Below are 23,027 nucleotides of genomic sequence, written 5' to 3' on the forward strand. Positions count from 1 at the left end.
GAACTTGAACTGTTTGTCACCTTGTCTGGCCTCCTCTGGGCAAGGGCGGGGTGAGGAGGAAAGCCACCACCACGTGTCCTGTGGCCAGAAGTTTGCCTAGGCTTGGGTGCAGTGTCCTTGGACCTGCACGCACACACCTGCGTGTGTTTGGGGAGGAGCCCAGGAGAGGGAGCAGGTAGGAACCTTGTTGTTATGGTGAGGATGATGCCATCGTCCCTTGCTGGTCCTCCTCACGGCCCACTTTTGAAGGAGGGGTCAGCAGGGCCTCGGCTGTCACATGTCATTGTTTAGAGTTCCCATCCAGCGGTATCTGACAAGGCTGTGCCCATCCGTTTCTCACCCTCTGGGATTCAGCCTGGTACTTGGCACGTTTTTGGTGGACCCTCCAGAGCAATGGCTGGTTTGTCTGACTGTGTCAGGAAAGGCAAGGTGACACTGTGGGTAAAAGCCAAGGCTTGAGGGCCAAACACACCCCAGTTTCCTGTCCTCGCCTCTCCAATTGCTAACTGCACAACTTTGGGTGAGTTCCTTCCCATCTCTGAGGCTTAGCCCCTTCATCTGTAAAACGGGGTTAATTACAGTATCTACCTGGCACCGAGTAAACAAGCAGAAGAGGACATCTGAAAGGTCCTAAAAGACTCTGTCCTGTGCACCCCGGGCCCGGGCCTGCCCTTGGTGCGCAGGAAAATCCCTGATGGTTGAAGTAAGATCAAAGGGGCTGTGCTCACAGCCTTCGGAGATGAGTTCTGTGGCTGGTGCTCAGCGCCCCGCACAGCTCCTGGACACACGTGCTCTGTATGTTGAGTCTTCATGGGCTCTTGCAATTGGTGGCCCCTGGTGAAAAGATGGTTGCAGGCTTGCTTCTCTAGAAGCTGACATGCAGCTGGAGTTTGGGGTATCAGATGTTCACCAGGGACCAGCACCTATGAAGGGAAGTGGGAGGCAGCAGGATTGGGCAGCAGAAGTCAAACAGATGCAGGCCCAACAGACCTCAGCCGGCAGGAAACTGGAACAGACACTGCCCATCAAAGTGCCCCGTCAGGTGGGCATGCTCTGTCCCCTGCTTCTCAGGCACTGGATGCAGGTGGCAATGGGGGACATGGCTCTGGCCAGGGCAGCTCTCTGCAGCATAGGCCGACCCCGAAGGAACTGGCAGCTGGAGATATATGCCGACCACATTCCCGGCAACTTACTTCATGAAGGGAAATCTGGTTGGCGCATCTCCATTTCACCACAGACATTTCTTACTTAGCCTGTGGTACCCAAACTGACTGTGACAAATAAGTGTATCAGGAGTGGAGAGGAACTTATAAAGAGACCCATGTTGGAGACACACATTTGCATGTCTTTCATGGGCTTTTATCATATAAAAGTCAAAGAAAGACATTGAAAGGGACATTAGCTACTTGGGTTGTCTGTACCAATAATATAGAAATGATTAGAGGGACACTTGTCCCAAGAGCATTCTGGGCGCAGACCTCAACTGTAACAGGAGGGGCATGTGGGATGGGGAGACAGAGATTGTGCTGCACACGCGCTGTAGCATCTTGGGTATGATGCTAATTCTAAAGCCATGGCATCTGTTAATCACACACAGCAAACAACTTGTTGAATGAAGAGAGATTTCTTTTGAGTGTCTATAATGTGTAAGGTGTGGGTGGGTGCTGGCGGCCATGATTAGTTCCCCTTTGTAAAATTATTTAGAGCCCCTTGAGCAGGCCTTTCCTTGAGAGGAGCTTACCAGGGTGTAGGAGGGAGACGTGCAGCTCCAGTGGAGAGAGGCCCAATCCATCGAGAGACAGAGGTCCTCGGACGCGAGGGCCAGGGTGGGACAGGGCAGGGGAATGTCTTAGCTGGAGCTCTGACCTAGACACCACGCAAACCTCCAGCTTATGAGGCCAACTCAGAACTGAAAAACCAAGCACACCCGCTCAAAGCTGACAAACACAAAGTACACGTGACAGCTTTCCGTTTATTGAAGCGGAGAGTCGGCGGACGCGGGCAAAGGTCTCATCCTTCATGGAAGCCTTCGCTGTCAGCCCATCATGGAAACACTATGTGTAACCACCACACTCTGATGGCAATGGCCTCCAGTGAAGGGCGACCAGATCACCATGGAAGGCGCTCACTGGGGCTGGTTGCTTCCTCATGCAGGACTATTTGTAACAACTACTATGGGCAAGTGGGAGAAATTATAACCACACACCTCTCTCTCCAGAGTTGGCAGGCAGCAGTCTGAGCCACTCACCAGGCCATGGAAGACACTAATGTCCAGTTCTGCTGGACAGCCAGCTCCTCTCAGGCTGCCTATAGGTGACAGGGTGGCATTACTACCCGAAGGACGTAATGTCCCACTGCTTAAGATTGTCAATCTTCATTTTTCAAAGTTTTCTTGCAGCTGATTTCTGATACGTGAAGTACAAACTTGAGACATGACTAACTTTAGATTTTAACAAATTTATTAGTTCAACATATTGTGTCTACCACATACAAGGCATTGTGTGGGAGGTGAGTGTGTTTGGCACGTACACCAGATCAGGAACTCACGCAAAGCTGCTTGTCCAAGAGCTTCCCCAAAGAGGCTGCCACGTGAGTGGCTTGTTCTTGGAACTGTCTACAAACCAGCTGATAAGCCATACAAGGACACCAGCCTCATGATTCTCAGCCAAGGGGTATCGCCTGACAGAAGCTTGCATACCTCCCTCTGATGTCTGAGTCCACGTAGCACTTGGCTTTTCCTCTTTGCTAGAATGTAAGCACCTTGACAGAAAGGACAATTGTAACCTTGGTGAATAGAAACGTTCATGGTACAAATGTTTGCTGAATGAATGAATGAATGAATGAATGAATGAATGAATGAATGAGTATTCTATAGGCCTGAGAGGCAATTACAAAACACCAAATTTCTAGCCATTGAAGCTGACTACTTCAAAACAGCAATCCCCACTTGAATATGCATGTTGTGATGTGTTGACTTAAAATTAGTTAAAATTTTTTTGGTTAAAAAAAAACACACCAGTTTCCTTTTTGGTAATGAAAACACATCGTATTTCATTCAGTTTCTTCATTTTTCTGATGTATAGAGTTCTAGTAAAATGTCATTATATTTAATATCCCCTTTTATCTTTATTTCAAAAAGTACTCCCACAGTGTATATATATTCTAGAAATGCTGAATGGCTCACAACTTCCTCACGGATTTCCCCATATTGACTCTTCCAACATTTTTAGCTTAATATGTTACTGAAACCTACTTTACTTTGAATGTAAAATGGTCTTATTTATGCACTCACTTAAAAACTAAGACAATTTGCCAACAAAGGATGCCTAAAATCTTTAAAATATAATACAGTTACAGCATGCCTTTCACCCGGCTTGGAAACTGTGTTAGGGCTGGGACAGTCCAATACTGACAGTCGGGTACTAAAGGAAGCCTTGAAACTACACATGATCATGTGCACTGGGGTGCAATGCATGGTTTGTAGTTCTTGTGGCGTTCCCACATCTCCTTTCTTAAAAATCAGAGGGGGAAAGGTGGAGCTCCTGGCCCTTTTTTCCAACTAACGTACATTGGCCTAAGTCGTATTTACCTCTAAATTCCCACTAAGATTCCATCATAGTGTCACTTAAGTAACTCTAGACTGTGACTAGACTCTACAGACACAATTATGGGTCACCTTCCTCTTTGCATCCCTCCCCCCAACCTCATCTCCACGGGGACCCCCAGGACACATGGTACTAGAACCACAGTATCAAGAGGGCATAGAATGGAAAAGCCAGACTCAGTGGTGGTCTTTCCACCTAACTGTACAGTGGTTTTAGGTTTGGCTCATGCCTATTACTCACCCTTCCAAGTTCCCCAAACGCTATCTGTGTTTTCTGGTGGCCATACAGACGGCTCTGTCCATTTTCGGACCTTGAAGAAGACATGCTCCCCTTGACTGTAGGCAGTGCTTGTGGTACTGGAGCCCATGTTGATGTGCTGACCCAGGCTAATGCTTATTTGCCACCAACTGCCCAGTCCCGGGATGGGGTAGTGAGGCCTTTGCATCATCCTCCTGCTGTCTGTCATGCTGCCCATTTTCTGCTCCCTGTCTCACTAACACCTAGTTTGGAAGTGGGCAGGGGAAGGAGGGGAATGTGGCAGAGTCCAGTGCACTTGTGTCTCCTTTGGAAGGGAACGCCTGGGATGTGAAAATATAGTCATTCACAGCACGCTGGGGAAAGCAGATGCTTTCTCTAGAGCACGCGCCAAAGCTGCTGGTTTACGGTGCTGCTCTAATAGTCCTCCTTGGAAATTCCCCTGGGCTAACTGGGAAAACTTGGAAGTCACTTTGACCAAAGGAGAGGTAAAAACTGGTCGGCCAAGATGCTTTCAAGGTCCTTTGACAATTTTATTTCCTTCTCCCAGTCTCTTACTCTTAATATGGCTATTTGATCTGTAATTGTGTACATATTTAAAATAGAGAGGGTGAAGAAAGTGACCGGTAATAGATATTTTTAAATGTACATTAAAAAGCACTTTTCTAATAAGAAGTATTTTCAAATGTGATAACTGTGCCACGTACCTAAAAGAAAGACACAAAACAAAAGAATTCTATTACTTTTTTTCAGCCTAATCTCTATGTTGAAAGCTTTTAAACATGCTAACACTGTATAGTAAGAAAGGAGAAGCATGGAGGCAAATATCCTTCCAGCAGCCTCAGAAATAAGAGGGTCAATAGGACCAACCCATTTTATAGGTAGCAAAATGGAGCATCACAAAAGCCGCTCAGCAGAGGGAGCCCACCCCAGTGTCAGGGCTCCGGGGCTGGTTCCTCCAGCTTGGGTTCTCGGTCTCCCTGCGCCGGCTGAGAGGATCACTTCCACGACACCAGCAGACAATCTGAATCCTTGCCCAGGGCAACCCTGCAGCCAGACGTGCAGTCACAGGACACCAAAATGGGTTGGAAGCCACCAGGATCCGGATCACTGCTGATACAGTCTCTTGCGCAGGGGCTCACTGACTAAGTCCTGCAGAGAGTTTCAAAACAGGAACAAGGACCCTTCCTGGCCCAGAACATATCAAGGAGACCAGAGGGGAATTAGATCTGAGGTTGTTTGGAAAGATTCTAGCTCAAGAACCTATAAGACCTGGCATGGGTATCAGCCTCCAAACCAGGATAGAAATCCCCCCAAGATGGAAGTTTTCATGAAACCTTGTCCTTTTGTGGACTATATAGAGTGGCTAATGCTTCTGTATTTCCTTTAGGAAGAGGTGGCACAGAATTGAAACCACAGCAATTCGCAATGCACTGAGAAGCTGAGACTCCTCTTCCAGAGGTCAGCTGCATTGATGCCCAGGCAGGTGGCACGAGGGTGGTCTGCCATTAGTCCTCTGAAAATTCCAGGCATTGCAGAGCCAGTCAACAATGTCCTGGCTTAGCCAGTCAGTTTGAAAACTGGCTTGGCAAATTCTGACTCAAAGTGATGTTTAAATTCATTCCTTTTTGAGTTTTTCTTTTCTCTTCCTCTCTTCCTTTTCCTTCTTTGGTTTCCCTTTGGTCCCATTGGTTGGGAAGCTCTGTCTGTCTTTCTTGTTACTTCCGAAAGGACCATCTACCTCAGAGAGAAGATCCCTCAGAGGGAGAGAGCTCCCGAGGTTGTGTCCAGCATAGATGACAGCTTCAAGCTCCCCTCTCTCCTTGTGAAGGAGACCCACTGGGCCTGGCTGATGCAACCCAGGTTCTTCAGGGTTTTCACCAGATCCCGGCGGAATCGCTCCCCCACAAAAACGTAGAGAACAGGGTTCAGGCAACTGTGGAAAAAGGCAATGGTTTGAGTGACCTGGAGGCAGATGTCAATGTTGGTGGAAATGGCACAGTTGGAGATGAACGTGACATAGGCATCGACGGTCTGCACCAACAGAACACAGTTGTAGGGGAACTGAGACAAGACGAAGACAGTAAGGACCGTGATGGTCACCCTGAGGGCCTTGTGCTTGGATGACTTCTTGGCTTGGGTCAGAGTGTGAATGATGATGGTGTAGCAGCAAGCCATGACCACAAAGGGAAGGAAGAACCCCAGGATCACCTTCAGGGTCAAGACCGTCGACTTCAGTTTGGCGCTGTCATCATGAGGGTAAACCATGGTGCAGACGGTAATGTTAGATTCCTCCTTGGTTTGGCTGTACAGGATTTCCGGGATGCAGAGCATGGCCGCCAGCAGCCAGACAGTAACACAAACCATTTTGCTGTACAGAAGCCTTTTCTGCCGCCAGGTCTGCGCCTTCATGGCCTGGGCGACGGCGATGTATCTGTCCACGCTGATGCACATGATGAGCAGCACACAGCTGTAGAAGTTCATCTTGTACGTGCTGTTGACCACCTTGCACATGACGGTCTGGAATTTCCACTGGTCAGCGGTGGCGATGGCCCAGAAGGGAAGTGTGAAAAGGAAGAGAAGGTCGGCGATGGCCAGGTTCAGCAGGAACGTGTCGGTCATGGTCTTCACGCGCGTGCAGTACCAGTAGACGAGGACGACCAGGCTGTTGCCCACGGTGCCCACGAGGAACACCAGCCAGTACAGCGGGGGCAGGAAGCGGCCCGCAAACCGCCTGACGCCGCTTTTCTCACAGAAGAAGTCCGTGAAGTTGAAGTTCACGTAGTCGTCGACGGAGGCGGCGTCATCGTAGCTGTAGTCGCCCGACGGGTTGGGGACGGGGATCTGCAAGAGACACGACACAGTGTTAAGGCAACGACAGTCTTGGAGGCCCCGTCAGAGGGCACACGCGCAGCCCACCTGACCCTTCCAACTTCCCAAATCTATGACAAAAGAAATGCACGCGTGGGAAGTAGGAATTCTGAGAGGGTCTGCTTGGATCATAGCACATGTATTTATCCAGCAAAGGTTTATTGAGCATCTACAATTCGTATGTCAGGTACTGTGCAGGGGGGAATAAGCCAGACATGCTTCCTGCTCTCACGGAACTTGCCTATACAGGGAGGGCACACGCGTGGAGGGCACATACATGGAGGGCACACACATGGAGGTCACACGCATGGAGGGCACACGCATGGAGGGCACACGCATGGAGGGCATGCGCATGGAGGGCACACACATGGAGGGCACACGCATGGAGGGCACACGCATGGAGGGCACATGCATGGAGGGGATGCGCATGGAGGGCACACACATGGAGGGCACACACATGGAGGGCACACACATGGAGGGCACGCACATGGAGGGCACGTGCATGGAGGGCACACACATGGAGGGCACACGCATGGAGGGCACACACATGGAGGGCACGCGCATGGAGGGCACACACATGGAGGGCACACACATGGAGGGCACACACATGGAGGGCACACACATGGAAGGGCACGTACATGGAGGGCACATGCATGGAGGGCACATGCATGGAGGGCACATACATGGAGGGCACACGCATGGAGGGCACACGCATGGAAGGGCACGTACATGGAGGGCACATGCATGGAGGGCACACACATGGAGGGCACACACATGGAAGGGCACGTACATGGAGGGCACATGCATGGAGGGCACACACATGGAAGGGCACACACGTGGAAGGGCACGTACATGGAGGGCACACGCATGGGAGTGAATAGTTACAGGACACATGGCAGGTGGGGTAGGATCTCAGATGGGCACAAACTTTTATCAGACTCTGTGAATGATTCTGACCATCCCTTCTCTCTGTCCTACCCTCCCAAAAAGGTCTTCAGCGGCTCTTAAACGTTTCTGGGCACAGATCCCGCTGAGCTTTCTGGAAGCTATGGGTCCTCTGCTCCAGGAGCACCAACACACACACGTGCACACACACGTGCACACACACACATACATACACTCTCACATATATGCACATGCACATGCACAAGCCCCAGGACAGGCTACATAATTTTCAGGATTCCTTGTTCAAAGTTTGTTAAGAATTTCAAGATAGCAGAGCATTAAATCGAGCAAGTGGCACTTCTCAGTACAGGGCCTTGGGCAACTGTATGGGGAAAGCGCCTATGAAACTGCCCCTCACAAGCACACACACACACAATTCATGCATAGATTTGCACACACATATGCACAAACATGCCTACACTCAGGCTCACTTGCACATATGTATGCACACATTTACACACACACGTGCACACACACACACACACACACACCGCTCATTAAAGTTTTGGTGGCTTCCCGGCTCAGAAGCTCAGAAGCCATCCTAGAACCTCTAGAAGAAGAGGAAATAAGGGCTGGCAATCAGAACCCTGTGACATGAGCCCTTGAGTCAAACCTGGGACAGGAGGGAGGGAGCAGAGGGCTGCCGGGATGGAGGAGGGATGCAGTCCCACACCTGCCATGTTGCAAAGGCTCCACTAACATATCTTCAAACACTCTCACTTCCCATCAGTCCTCTCCCAGGGCTTCCAGCAGGGCTCCCAAATTCCACCAGAGACCACCAGTTCTTGCTCCCTTGCTCGGAGGAAATTCCTTGCCAAATCTCATCTCTACCTTTATTTCTCCTCAGGTAAATGAAACAGTTGTTCAATTCATTGGGATGCATTTGGAGTAGAAGTAATCTCAAATCCACAATAGGTTTTTATTTTGTTTTAAATATTAAATATTGACATGGAAATATTTAGTTTACATATTTAGCCAGTCCTATTGAAATAGCAAAATATCCCCTACCAGACTTCTGTTAGCTGGGTTCTCCCCCTCTATACACATTGTAATTTCCATCTATTTCTAATAGCTTCAACAAGCGTTTCTCAAACCATGTTTGGGTGGAACCCTACTGATAAAATAGTTGAGAATCTCTGCATACTGTATCACCTTCTTTGAAATTCACATTACTCATGAGCCTATTAAAGGCTCTGAAAGTCCTGCAGAACTGGTTTATTTTAACTGCACATGAGAACAATAAAGGTTCTGCTGAGTCCTTCAAATCTGTTGAATTTTGTTCAGCAATGTTTCCTAAACTTATTTGAGCGTAGAACCCATTGTATGTGTTTGTGGAGTGCTTGGTAAGATACTCGGACACACTGAGGTGGCTGATGAAGGGCAGTAGGTGTCAGGAGGCTATTATCTCCTGAAGTCTGAAGCTCACACCAAGAGCTAAGGAGATGCATTCATCTCCTGCGTTGGCAGAAAATACCAGCAGGACCCCAGGCAGGACACCCAAGGTCAGTTGGACTACAACTAGAAAAATCTGGAATCCAGTCCTGACTCCGGCTCTATCTAGTGTGTGACCAAGAGAAAGTCCTATTGCAAAGAGAGAGACTTCAGAGGACGGGATCCAAGAGATGGTTCTTCAGAACCAGGCAGCTAGTTACGGCCTACTGCTGGGAAGGGCTGAGGGAAACTCGCGCCACTGTTTAGGTGCTTCATCCCTAGGCCTGATGGATCCAGTCTCAGTTTACATTTACAGATTTCCCTCCCAGCTTTGGGCAGTGTCTGGAAAGCCAGTCTCTTGGGAGGACAGATCTCATGGGTGACATATTTTAGTGAAGATTTGGGAAGGGTGACATTTTGGAGGAAAGTCAGTAAAATCATGCAGACCAGCAGGTGTCAACTGTGAACCCACACAATGAGTAAGCATGAAACTGCTTTCACAGAGGTATATTTTGTTTGTTTGGTTTTACATTTTTGGGTCAAATAACTTTAACAGACTCTCACGTGAACCTGGGCCCAGTGTTGTGATGTAGGGAGGCAAACAGCGTCCCCATCCACAGATGCAGCCCAGAGGATCTCACAGAGGAGGCCCCAAGCAGTCCCAGTATCCCAGGGGACCCCGCTTTCTCCACTGCCTGGTGAGCGGGCTCAGGACCGCCACTCCCCAAGAGGAGTCCCAAAACAAGGACACGTGTCCCGCTTGAAGCACAAGGAGTGTGTTTCCTTGTGGGGTGAGGGTTGGCGGAACCGGCTCGTCAGAATTATATTTAGTTAGAGACTTCCCGGGCACATTTTAAAAGCCATTCAATTCACACACAAGAAACCCTTGATTTGTATAAATTTCGTCAAGACCACATTTGATGTGGAGACCAATATAAGCCTATGTCATCGTTACAAGTTCAAAGCTTTGGTCATCTTTATGAGCATAACAGAGCAAGAGTTAGCATCCCAGGCTGGGAATCCTGGACAAAGGTATCTCGCCCCTGTCAAGACTACGCTTGTAGCTATGTACATGCCTGGTTGGTAAATAGCCTTTAGATCGTAGACACAGAATTCTTTGAAAATCTCCCAGCAAAAGTCATGTCAATATTCACCAACATATTTATTCACTACTGTTGGAGTACCTAGTACATGTCAGACCCAGTACTGAGCACAGCACGTGCATATGTTTAATCCCTGAGCTTCCAGATAGGGGCAGGTCCCTCTTGCAGATGAGGGACTCCAGGCTTCCATGAGGAGTTCTGAGGTTGCAAAGCCATTATTCCATCCTCCCTCTTCTGAGCTGTGTCCTAGAGACACTGCTTGTGCTGGAGAAGCTACTTACAGAGGCTGGGGTCTCTCCGAAAAGGATTTTGAGAGAAGATTAGTGGAAGAGTCTGAAATCCACAGATTTTTACTCCATGTTCCATCCAAGAGCACACAGTGGAGCCTTCTGGTTTGAACACTTTGTAGATTGACTTCCCACCAGCTGCCCTGGCTTTATTCCTGGGATGTGCATTGAGGTGGGATCCAAGGAGCTCCCCGGGGAAGCCCACTGTCTCCCACATGGAGAGCAGGTCCTCAAAGGCCTTGTTCATACTGCTGTGTCCTTCTCACTCAGATCTACCCTAGACATTTCTTTGGCATTTAAATACAAAAGAGATGTGAAGAAAAGCTTCATATCTCCTGAGGGATAGCTATGGGTTTTTATTCTCATGAAACGTGAATTTTATGACTGATCAAGATTCCGTTTTGTTCTTCAGATTCCACGTATAATTTTCACTAAGTTCCTTGAGCATCTTTATTACCAGTGTTTTGAATGCTGTCTCTGGTAGGTTGCTTGCCTCCAGTTCGTTTTTGGTTCCTTTTCTGGAGTTTTCTCCTGTTCTTTTATTTGGGACACATTTCTTTGTTTCCTCATTTTGGCTTCCTCTCTGTGTTTGTTTCTATGTAGTAGGTAGATCTGCTATGTCTCCCAGTCTTGGCTGGGTGGCCTTATGTAGTAGGTGCCGTGTGGGGCCCTGGCACAATCTACCTAGTCACCTGCTCAGGGTGCTCCTGGAGTGTCACTTGTGGGGGTTGCATGTGCCCTCCTGTTATAATTGAGCCTTGATTGCTATTGGCACATCAGTGGGTAGGATTAAGGCTGGTTGGCTATGGGGTTTGGCCACATCCACAGCTTATAGGCTGCTGTGCAGGGGGCTTACCCCACTGAGTGGGATTCACCCCAGTGAGCTCATGCCTGTTGAGACCGCCCTTTGGATGTGCCACTTGTGGGGCTAATTGGGCGGTGTTCTGCTCTGGTCCAGAGCCAACCTCCAAGTATGTTGGTTTTAGGGTCTTTTGGGAGGGGCTTTGCTACAGGTCCATGTTGCCCACTGCCTCTGACCAGCCAGGGACCACCTGGTAGGAGCTACAAAACAATCCGTAGTTGTTCACTGCCTCTGCTAAAGTTGTAGGCACCTGTGAGATGTTGCGAACCGAGGACGTCTGCCACCAGTACTGGGTCTGGGATAGCTGCCAGAACAAAAAACCAGGACACCCCAAGGCCTACTGCCACCTGCCAGCTCCCTTAAGATTCAGTCATTGATAAAGCCTCATGCAAGTTGGGTGAAGCAAGGTCTCATGGAGTCACTAGAGTGGGAAGAGTTGTGGTCAGCAGGTTAATGTAGACTCTGGTTTGGTGCCAGTGCTGAGCCTAGAGCTATTCAGCAAAAGTCTCAGAGCACACGGAGGCCAGTCCCCACCTGCCTGGGGTCTGTCAGGCTCTGACAGTTTTCCTAGAGTGCAATGTGGGTCGGGCTGTCTGCCCACAAAGTGCCTCTGGCTTTGGGGAAGTTGGGTGGGGCAGGGTCCCAGTGAGTCAACATGGCGGAGCTCACCAGGCCAATCAGATTCAGATTTGGCCATGTGGGGGGCGGGCTCAACACAGGAAAGATGGCGCCCACCTGCTGGCTGCAGGGGAGAAGGACCTCCTCACAGGGAAAATGACCACTGTCCTCCAGCCCTCAACCCATAGCAACACAACTCAGTCTGCCCTCGTTTGTCTCCGACACCCCCCACGTTACCGTCCCTTCGCTGGAGCCCAAGGTGAGTGCCTGGGAATGAGAGAATCTGTGTGAGGGCTGTTTAAGAGGCCGCCTGGGTTTCCTGCCACCTTCCTTCCCACCTGGATGGTTGGAACCCCCACTGTTTTTCACAGCCAGAGGTTGTGGGGACTCCTCTTCCTGGTATCAGTACTCCAGGCTGGGGAGGCCAATATGGGGCTAGGACCCCTCCCTCCTCTGGGGGAACCTCCGTGGCCGAGATATCCCTCCTAATTCTCAACCACCACATGAAGGTTTGGGACCAGCCTGTTTCGCATCTCCACTACCAGTCTTAACGTGGCTTCTTCTTTATATCGTTAGTTATAAAACTTTGTTCCGCTAGTCTTCTGTGGGGACAGAGCCAGGAGTGCAGTTTCCAGGCTCTCGGCCTCACGTGGAAAGGTGCTGGCTCAGGTAGTAAATGGCCATCAACTGTGATTGGATGGCCGTCAGCTGTGGTTAGTTGGCCGTCAGCTGTAACCAGTGAGCCATTGGCCACTAATATGACTGCTGTGGCTACGCTAGCAGATGATGGAGGCTGAGCTAGCAAGAGCGGATTGCAGTTAGCAAGTGGGGTTGGTTGGTTGGCAGACAGAAGTGGACGGCAGGTTGCGGATAGTGTGGCTTCTGCTTCCTGTGTTTCTAACCCAGCCACTAGCGAGACTATAGTGGTCGACTCCCCTGTCTATGGCTCTGTGGGTGTTCCTTTTTGGCCTCACCATGTCCTGCATTCTATATGGGGAGCAGGACCAGAGACCCCATATGACACCTTGCATGACACTCAGATGGTTCTCCAGGTTGCATGTTCTATAATTTAGTTGTAATTTTAATGTGTTCATGGAAGGAAGCAGGCACAGTGTTTACCATCTGTGGATCTCTTTGCCGTCTTGGATCTCTCTCTTTCTCAAGATTCCCTTTTTAATTGGGTGCCTCAGCCAAACTCGTAGCCCAATTTTTGTAACCAAACAAGACCCTTTAGACTAGCACTATCCAATAAAAATATAAGGCAAACCACAGGTGAAGTTTGTATTTTCTAATAGCCACATTAAAGAAGTAAAAAGAAACAGGTGGAATTCATTGAATAATGTATTTTATGTAAACCTGATCTATCTAAAATGTTATTTCATTATGTAAGCAGTATGAAATTTATTGAGATACTGTGCATCCTGCTTTGGAGTAAGTACTGTTTTCAAACTGAGTGTGTTTTGCACTCACAGGACATCTCAGTTGAATCAGCCACACTTCAAGTGCTCAACAGCTTCGCACAGCTCATGGTGACCTCACTGGACAGCACCGCTTTAGGCTAAAAACCCAAGTTCTAACTCCTCTTGATATTTTCCACCTATTCTATCTACTTCCTCTAACCTTGTTTTAATTTGTGTTCTTTTTTCCCTTATTCTGTTGTTTATATCTTCGTAAAGTGTTTCCAGTATATTATGGAACATGAGGCTGGCAGAGATTGAAAGGGCGGGCGCCACTGTTGACAGAAAATGCCCCAGCCCTGCTGTCTGAAGGGGCTGACCAGTTCTCTTTCCTGTCTTGTTAAAATGTCTAGAAATACTCTTACCAAAGGTTTCTCTTCCTGTATTTCTTAGCAAACTATGTTGTTCTCAGACCCCCTTGGAAAAAAATTAGGTATTTACCAAAGTTAGACCACTGTTTGCAAACTGTCCTCCTGATTAGCTGGAGTCTGAGCTAGTTCTCGATTCCTCTACTGCTGTGAGGAGTGGTGATTTGTGAGGGTGGAGAGGGGCCCAGACGTGGATGGTGTGTTTGTGAAAATACGGCCATCTCCTGCCATGCCCAGACTGAGAGAGTGGCATGCTCATCCCACGCCTGAGGAGCATTAGCTCTTTATGTCTCTTTTGGGCAATAAATACTATAATTTGTTCATTCATTCAATAAATATGTCCTGAGCACCGTCTACGTGCCAGGCAAGGAAACCACTTCCAAGAAAATAATGGAAATAGAAATGGAGGAAGACATTAGAAAGGTCCACAGCTCCTAAGTCAGGCCAGCCGATGGGACAGGGTGACATGAGTGGTCATGTGGTTTGCCTATGTGCACAGAGGGCCCTGATGGCAGCTTCATAGCTCAGAGATGTCCTTTCCAGGGTGGCATTGTGGGAGCGCTGTGTCACTCCCAAGGGGCTGCTTAATTTAGGGATTTATATCATTTATTTTGGATGATTTTTAGCATTTTGATCAAGAAAAAAGTGCATTATCGTAATGCATCTAAGTAAATGAGAGAATGTAACAGCATGGCCAGTGGCCAGCCCAGAATTCAGCAATGTGGGCTGTCTTCTTCTCACGTAGGTTTTTGTTTCTATTCTGTTTTTGAAACCTCAGCAGGTTTTAGAATGATTTTATGATCTTAGAGACCACTGGGTTCAACGTTATGATCTTAGAGACCACTGGGTTCAACGTTGTCATCTTAGAGAGGAGGAGACAGACCTGGGGATTGGAATGTACTGCCCAAAGCCCTCAGCCACTGGGGGAGGGTCAAGGCCAGAGACAGCCCCCCACCCCCCTCAGTCCCAAGCTGGGACACTTTTTTTTTTTTTTCAGTTTCAGGTGTACGAAACAATGTAATAGTTAGACATTCACACCCCTTGCAAATTGATAACCCCCTGCCCCCAATCTCCTACCCCTCTGACATCGTATATCGCTATTACAATTCCACTGACTCTATTCCCTATGCTGTACTTTACATCCTGTGACTATATGTATATATTAAGTTATAGTTGACATTCAATATTATTCAGCTTCAGCTTCAGGTGTACAGCGCAGTGGTCAGGCATCTACACAGCCTATGAAGTGCTCTCCCTAATAAGACAAGTGCCCATCTGACACCCTACAGACTCTTTACAACATTGATTGTATCCCCCAAACTGTCTTTCATGTCCCCGTGGCAATATTGTGGCTACTAATTTGTACTTTCTAATCCCTTTCCCTTCTCCCCAAGCTGGAGCACTTTTAATCCCTCATGACCCACAGCCTTGCTCTCCACGTTCTGATGTTGTCCAACTAACAAGACAAACCAAGTCCCATAGTCAGGGAGCCCAGGCAGTGTGGCTGTCAGGTCCCCCACCTCCACCTCCTCGATACAGTGTGGAGCACCACAGGTCTCCTGTGGCTTCCTCAGCCCAGCAAAGCTCATCCTAGTTAAAGATCAGAAAACCCCTTACCTATTAATAAAATCTAAAATAGTATTTTCCTCTGTCTTCACAATATACCCCAAAGCGCTTCTGGCTCTTCGTGTTTGCAAAGTCCTCTGCTAGACATCGACCTCCTGTATGGGGCGCTGCTCAGCAGAGATCTCACCCCTGGAAATCTCTCAGAGAAATCCTTCCCACCCCCACCCCCCCGCACCCCCTACCCCCGCCACAGCAATGGATTCCCTCCCACACCCCAAATAAGGCAAGATGAGTGCATTTTGAGGAGCATGAGGTATGTGGCTACTCACTGTGAATTCTGTGGGTGTCATGGTGGGCCTGATGCAAGCTTGCTTCTAGAAAGACAGCAAAATTAAAAAGAGGACTTGTAAATGAACAGTAATAAACACCTCAAGGTAGAGATTACGTGTTCAATCTGTCTGTTCTCGTGGGGGAAAAAATCCCAACCAAGAGTTGGAGTCCATGTTACACGGAGGGCAAGTACTCTAGCTTGCAAACTCATCTTGGTTGTTCACAGAGAAACGAGAGAAACCTCTCTTCTGAGGGCCTTTGGGGGCTTTAACATTTTCTCAGCATGTCCTTTATCCATTAGCTTGTTTTCTCTTGACTCAACTTCTCCGTCAGGGTCTGTTTTGCTGAAATGCCACCCCCCCAACATACACACACACACACACACACACACACACACACGCACTTTTTATCAACCAAGAGACTCTTAAAGATGACAGGACTGTGTGACTTGGGGATGCTCTGGGCCAGACTCCACAGGGGACGGGCCTCTGGGTAACGAGGTGGCAAGAACACGAGGGTGGGCTGGTATCTGTTAGTCTCCAGGTCCGTGTCCCAGAGTGGCCAGGAGCCCCAGCACCTACCTGCATGCTCCGTTTACAAGCTCACGGAAAGATAATAGGCCTTGTTTTCGCTGGCTCTAGCAGAAAAAGGAAGTCCTAGGTGTTTTTTTCACCAAGGAAAATGGAGTTCCTTAACGTACAGGGCCTCCGAGCTGACTAAAATCAATCTCGGCTATTGTTTTCATGTGTTTCGAATCTCTGTAAAACCCACACCCCTGAAAGGACCAGGGGAAAAACAGCTCAACTCCCTTCAAAGAAGGAGTCTGTGCCTGAGTTGGGTGTTTCCGTTTACACTTTTAGTGAGTATATATCAAACATGTCCAGTGTGACACCCCCAGGCTCTAGGAAAAAAACATTCTCCTTCATGAATCCAACCCTAACCTGTTGGTTTCCTTTCCATAACATGACATCCTGACTCACCCTGCTTTTCTAAAAGTCCAGTGGTTTTCAATAGATGATGTGTGATACAAACACTTTGGAAACCACTTGTCAGTTTATTGAAAAGTTAAACATATGTTCACTATGGGATCTAACCATCCCACTCCTGAGTATTTACCTAAGAAAAATGCAAGCAGATGTCCACACAAAGACTGACCTACGAATGTTCATAGCAGCTTTATTTATAATAGCCAACTATTGGAGCAGCCCAAATGCCCATCGAGTACAGTGATAGGATCAGTAAAATGTGAACGAGCCATTCGCTGGAATCGGAATGAGTGACTGATATGCACAGCAACATGGATGGATCTCAAAAGGATTACGCTAAGTAGAGAAACCAGACCATAAAAGGTACATACTATGTGATTCCACTTATATAAAATTCTGGAAAATGCAAACTAACCTGTAGTGACAGAAAGCCAATCGGTGATTTCCTGGCGAGAGAGAGAAGGAGGAAAGGGCAGGAGAGGTGCGAAGGCGTCTAAGGAAGCCTTGGAGGGTGGTAAGTGTGTTCCCTCTACTGATTGTGCGATGGTTTCACAAGGGTATACATATGTCAAAACTTACATTCTGTGCTCTAAATACTTGCAGTTGACTGTAGTTGGGCTGCAATGAAGTGGTTAAACTGAAGAAAGGGAAAAAAGCAAGATCCGATGAAAACTTTTCAGTTTTCTTCACTCCTCAGTCGTATGTGGCCATTAGCAGGCAAGGAGAAAAGCAGCCAGAACTTTCTCTTGCAACCTTCCTCCCAGCAGCTTCTCCACAGTGCCTCGCGGTGCCTTGTGCTGTTCTATGGGTGTTGAGGGCTCAGTATGAACTCATGATTTTAAGATTAGATGTTAGATACTTTGAGTATATATGTATGTGTGTTTCACCTACATATTTCCTGTCTCTTTTTGCTGAAATAATGGCACACAGTGGAATGAGCATGCACTGCCCAGATCTTGGTTTTTAATTACCTTTCTACACCAGTAGCAACCAGGACTCCTTGGAGAAATGTGTGATTCCAGAGCTAGGGCAGGAAAACTACAAGATAAACCTGGAACTGCTTTTTGCACCAGAAAGCAAAGAAGTGTTCAAAGGGCCTCGAGGAGTTCTCAAAAGGACATAGGAGCCAATTTGATTGGGACCCCACTAGCCAAGTCTGAGACAATTTGAGCATCTAATTAATTAATGAGAGCAATAACTAGAACACATTCAATTAAATGACGATCCATGAATCCAAACCGATGAAAATAAATAAGAGAAAGTTCTTATGGTGCCAACTAATAAACATAGAAGGAATCGTGGAATTAGAAAAGCACCAATGGGATCCGGCCCGGTGGCTCAGGTGGTTAGAGCTCCATGCTCCTAACTCGGAAGGCTGCGGTTCGATTCCCACATGGGCCAGTGGGCTCTCAACCACAAGGTTGCCAGTTCAATTCCTCGAGTCCCGCAAAGGATGGTGGGCTCCGCCCCCTGCAACTAAGATTGAACAGGGCACCTTGAGCTGAGCTGCCGCTGAGCTCCCGGATGGCTCAGTAGGTTGGAGGGCGTCCTTTCAACCACAAGGTTGCTGGTTCGACTCCTGCAAGGGATGGTGGGCTGTGCCCCCGCAACTAACAACAGCAACTGGACCTGGAGCTGAGCTGCGCCCTCCACAACTAAAACTGAAAGGACAACAACTTGACTTGGAAAAAAGTACATACTGTTCCCCAATGAAGTCCTGTTCCCCTTCCCCAATAAAAAAAAAAAAGTACCAATGGATGTTCAAATTAGTGGGGGGACGTTTCATGAGGAATAGGATATTTACCTCACCTCAAAGGATCTCACCGAAAATTATACACATATTGCCCGTTGACTTTATCATTCTATTTTTTTTTTTCTGAATCATGCTCTAAAAAAATAAAATCTTTTTTTAAATGCCCAGTTAAGTTTGGAAGATTCCCAACTCAGCTAATTTAACTTTATTACAGTTTGGGGAACAGGGAGATTGGTTTGGGGAACATTTGTTAGAAAACACTTCATATATGTCTAGTACCCATGGCTTGTCACGTCTTTTGTATTTGCATGAAGTGACTGAATATTAATCAGATCATATCTGAGAAAAGAAATTGCCAAAGAAAGAAGCTGCATAAAGAAGAAGCAATGCCTTTGGTTATGGTTAGATATGCATAGTTTTAGGTTGAGAATAGGGATTGAGGATAATAATGTTGGTAAAAGAGTTTGGGGCAAAGACCTCCACGCTGCTGTGAACAGTGTAAATCTGTGTGATCGTTTTGGAGGGTGAAGCCATATCTGTCAAAATTTACAAAGCACAACAGCTCTGACTCAGCAAGCACTTCATCTGCTGGGAACACACCCTACTGGTATTCTCACAAAAAAACATAAAGATACAGATACAAAGATGTATGTTACAGCTTTTTTTCCCCCCAGAACAAAAAACTGGAAACAACCTAAATATCTGGGAATTGGTAATATTCTGGTACATCTATTCAATAAACCACCTGTAGCCAATAAATAGAATAAAATAGACTTCACACTGATGCAAGGAGGTCGCCAAGGTTGTTGGGTAACAATGCAAGGTGTAGAATACTATGTTGCATGATCTTTTCTCAAATATATCAAAGGTTATGCACCTCCCTGCTGAGTAGTACTGAAACATGTTCTGGAAGGAGATTGAACGATGAGGGCCAGTGGAAAGTGAGACTTTCATTTTTTTGTAGGTTTTGTAAGCTATTTAAATGTTTTACTTTGCCCGTGAAATTTTATTTTAAGAACTATCATAAAAATAACTTGTCAGCTTTTTTAAAAAAAAAGAAGAAGCAGCCCAGCGATCTTCCGTTCCATACACCTGTTTGCAAAACTCATCCAAAGAAGGAACCGGTAACCCAATCCAGCTGGCCTGGAGAGCAGCTAGCATGAAAAAGCAAGTCTAGTAATTAAGCTCCACGAGGCTACTCTTTGTGACTTTGAAATCCTACACTAGCTTTTTATAAAGGTTTTATAAAGGTTTGTCTTCCTTCCATGATAAATGTGTTTCTGGCCCATAGAAAATTTGGAGTGAGCCAAAGAGCACAAACGAACCTAAACCCACCATCTAAAGATACCACTCATGGCCTTGCTAGCTATTCCTCCCGACTCCTTGTCAGAATACTTTTTGAATATTTTATTCCACAGACTGCAGTCTCAAAGCTTGCTTTCATTTTCTTCTTGCCGCTGAGATGGAGGGAACAACAGGGTGGGAAAAACCCAAAGATGACAAAACATACTGAAAGCAAGGAACCTCTCAACGGTCTTTTGGGAGAGCACTGGCGTTTGACTCAGCGCTGCCCCAAACCTCTCCCTCGCTGCTCAGTGTGGCCTCATTACAGGGCTGCATCCTCCTGTTTGGCAGCATGGATGAGTGAGGTGGGGGAAAGCGCGATGGACCAGATGTGAAGGCCCCCATCTGCCCTTTGGCCTGTCCCTTTCTGCTTGTGGGAACTTGGCACGGAGTAACATGCCCCCAGATGGAGATGGTAGCCCAGCCTACTCCAAGGGCTTGTAGGGAGGATCAAGAGCAGTGCTGTGCATGAATGATCTCTGCGGAACACAGAAAGCTGTGAGAATAAGGGAATGTTCTTCATCCCACAGCTCAGTTATTTCATGTGACTTGACACCTGATGTACTTGCTTAGCTTAAACAGTGTATAAGACACAATCTGTGTCCTCAGAAGTTCAGATTCAAATGCAAAGGACACGTCATGGCTGCAAATACTATGATGGTAAATGCTAGGAGACGCTTTGGTAATTGGGAGAAGGAAGTCATGTTCTCCAGGGCTGGGGAAAACCCAGGAGGGCTGCATTGAGGAGGTGATTTTTTTGCTGGCCCTTGAAGGCTGGAGAGCATGGGGACATGCAATGAGGGGAGAGAACATTGCTCCAGGGTCGGGAAACATATCAACAAAGGCATGAAAGCCAGAAAGTGGGAGGTGTCCGCAGGGGTCTTGGAGGTAAAGGGACAAAGCTGCTCATTCTGCAGAAGTGGAAAGTGCCTATTAGAAAAGTTAGCCTGGAGTCCATTACTATCCAACCATTATTTTTCTATCCTCTACTGTCCTTAATTAAGCAACATGAAAATCAGCAGGGAGCCGCTGTGGACGCAGCAACTCCCCACGTCCATAGGCTCGGCAGCTCATAGTAGCCCAGTGAACTGGACACTAACGTGAGTCAGGAATGCAGGTCTCACTTTGACCTCTGTCCAGTTTGTTACAGGGTCAGGTGCCCACCCAGCCCCACCCTCATAGGCACTGCCCTGGGCCCCGGGGCTCCCAGTGCCAGCCTATGAGTGGGGTGCACTTGAGGGGGCTTCAGAGCAGATAGATATTGAAAGAAAGGCTGTCAGATTCTGAAATGGCAGATTGGCTTTTGTCTGTTCAGCCGAGGGAGGGAGGAGATGGGCTCTCACAGACTGCTGCTTTATATCCCAGTGCGCTCTCGGTACCGATGGCCTGCGGTGCCACCTGGCCTGAGCCAGGGCTGTTTAGAACTAAAGGGGCGGGGGGTGGGGGGGGTGTTTGAAAGGACAAATCGGCATTCACTGATGGGTCATTTAAAATAAAGTAGCTTGGCTTTTTTTCTGATTATAAAGGAATATTTTCACAATATACAAAGAAAATCCCCCTAAAGCAGACATATATAGTGCAGAAAATATTACGAAGAAAATATTGCAGTTTAAAAGGTTAAAAACAATTGCAAAAACTGCAATTATTTTTGCGCCAACCTAATAAAAATTTCTAAACATCTCTTTCCTAGTTCAGCCATTGTTAACTTTCTGAGATACCTCCTTCTAGATTTTTGTCTGTAACACACACACACACACACACACACACACACACACACACACACACATTCAGGGGTAAGAAAATCAGACTACACAATGTTCTATCTTGCTTTTCAGTTAACAGTCATTCCGGGACCACTTTTCACATCAAGTCAATGTGAAGCCATGTCATCTGATTGGATGACTGCTGAGTATTCCATGGCCCGGATAGGTTACAATTTATTTAACCCATCACCTTGTGGTGCATACTTTGCTTGTTTCCAATTTTTCACTGCTACAAAGGCTGCTACCCAACATCCTTCCAACGGGTCAATGTCTCAGACCCAAGGACCTCACGTGGGCTTCACTTCCCCAGCCCTTGGCCACCTTCTTGTCACTTGTCCCCAGCACCTGCTTCTCCCTCCTTTCAGGTACCAATCACAGAAGAGACTGCCCTGAACCTGTACTTCATGTGTGTGGGTGGCAGGCCATCTTATTACTCACCCTAGAAGCCTGGGCAGGCACCACCTGCTTCATCTTTGCCTCCCTGGCAATTACTAGCTAAGTTTCTGGTGCCATGTCTACTGAACATATGAGTGAAAGCCTGGGTTCTAGAAGTCACCGTAGCAGTGCCCAGCTGAGGACGCGGGTGACACTGGGACAGAGGAGGAAGCAGGGCGATACTCACAGGCTCCAGGAGAAGGCGACCCCACCAGCTCTCTGCCTGGGATGAGGGCCACGTCTTCTATGAGCTCTGAGCAGGCAGCAACCTGATATACACACCAGAAAGGAAGCCAGGCCACCCCTGTCTGTGTTGTCACTGGTGGGGTGGCCCAGGAGGGTGGGGAGTGGGGAGTCACCAGCTGCAGCTTTCAGCAATCAGCAGAGTCTATGATTTGTAACCAGAAATGAAAAGCCTAGAACTGCTGGGCTAAGGGAAAACCATCTTCTTTGAAGACGCGTAAACAGGCTGATTATCTAAGAACAATGTCGTTTGCTAGACAGCACAGCTACTCTCAGGGAATGGGGAAGTAGAGAGTCCCAGTGAGAGAGGTCGGCCTTGTCAGGCTTGCCAAAGGTGCACATTTATGAGGTTTGTTTGGGGGGTGGTGTCTGAACAGGCCCGTGTGGGATCGTCACCTTCAGTGCTGTCCGTCACCGTGGAACCCTTTTTGGCCTTGACAGATGTACCCAAACCCATAGAGCTGTGCCGTCCAATACAGTAGCTGTTAGCCACGTATGACTATTTAAATGGAAATTCATTCAAATGTAACTTGTTCCTCAGTCACACCGGCCACATCTCAAGTGTGAGATGGCCACATGTGGCTCGTGGCTACCGTAGGAGACGGCGCACATGTGGACCCTGCCCCTGATGTCTGTACGTTCTGTTGTAAGGTACTACGTTAGAAAGTCATGTATGTGACGCCCATCTAGGCACAGGGAGTGTTGGAGGCCCACAAACACCTTAAAATTGGGGTCAAATACGGTAAGATTTTATTTTGACATGACCACTATACTTCAGGTATATTAACACTGATAATACGTTTCA

At 47.6% G+C, this 23,027-nt stretch overlaps 1 protein-coding gene across 1 annotated transcript; it reads right to left on the reverse strand.

Moving 5' to 3' along the window:
- Nucleotides 1-2,836: 2,836 nt before the first annotated feature.
- On the reverse strand, nucleotides 2,837-22,482 carry CCR9 (C-C motif chemokine receptor 9). The gene is made up of 3 exons (XM_019723715.2): nucleotides 22,167-22,482; nucleotides 15,698-15,742; nucleotides 2,837-6,704 (listed from the first exon to the last, which is right to left on the reverse strand). The coding sequence occupies exons 2-3, from the start codon at nucleotides 15,716-15,718 to the stop codon at nucleotides 5,619-5,621; spliced, it is 1,107 nt and encodes a 368-aa protein (XP_019579274.2). The 5' UTR covers nucleotides 15,719-15,742; nucleotides 22,167-22,482; the 3' UTR covers nucleotides 2,837-5,618.
- Between the last annotated feature and the right edge of the window lie 545 nt (nucleotides 22,483-23,027).

Source organism: Rhinolophus sinicus, linkage group LG10, assembly GCF_036562045.2.
Source record: "Rhinolophus sinicus isolate RSC01 linkage group LG10, ASM3656204v1, whole genome shotgun sequence".
NCBI classification, from domain to species: Eukaryota; Metazoa; Chordata; class Mammalia; order Chiroptera; family Rhinolophidae; genus Rhinolophus; species Rhinolophus sinicus.

Excerpts from the sequence above, each read along its gene's own strand:
- CCR9 (XM_019723715.2), bottom strand. The coding sequence starts at position 15,718 with ATGACACCCACAGAATTCACA. Across the intron at positions 6,705-15,697 it reads TGACACCCACAGAATTCACA|ATCCCCGTCCCCAACCCGTC; the intron begins GTGAGTAGCCAC and ends TGTCTCTTGCAG.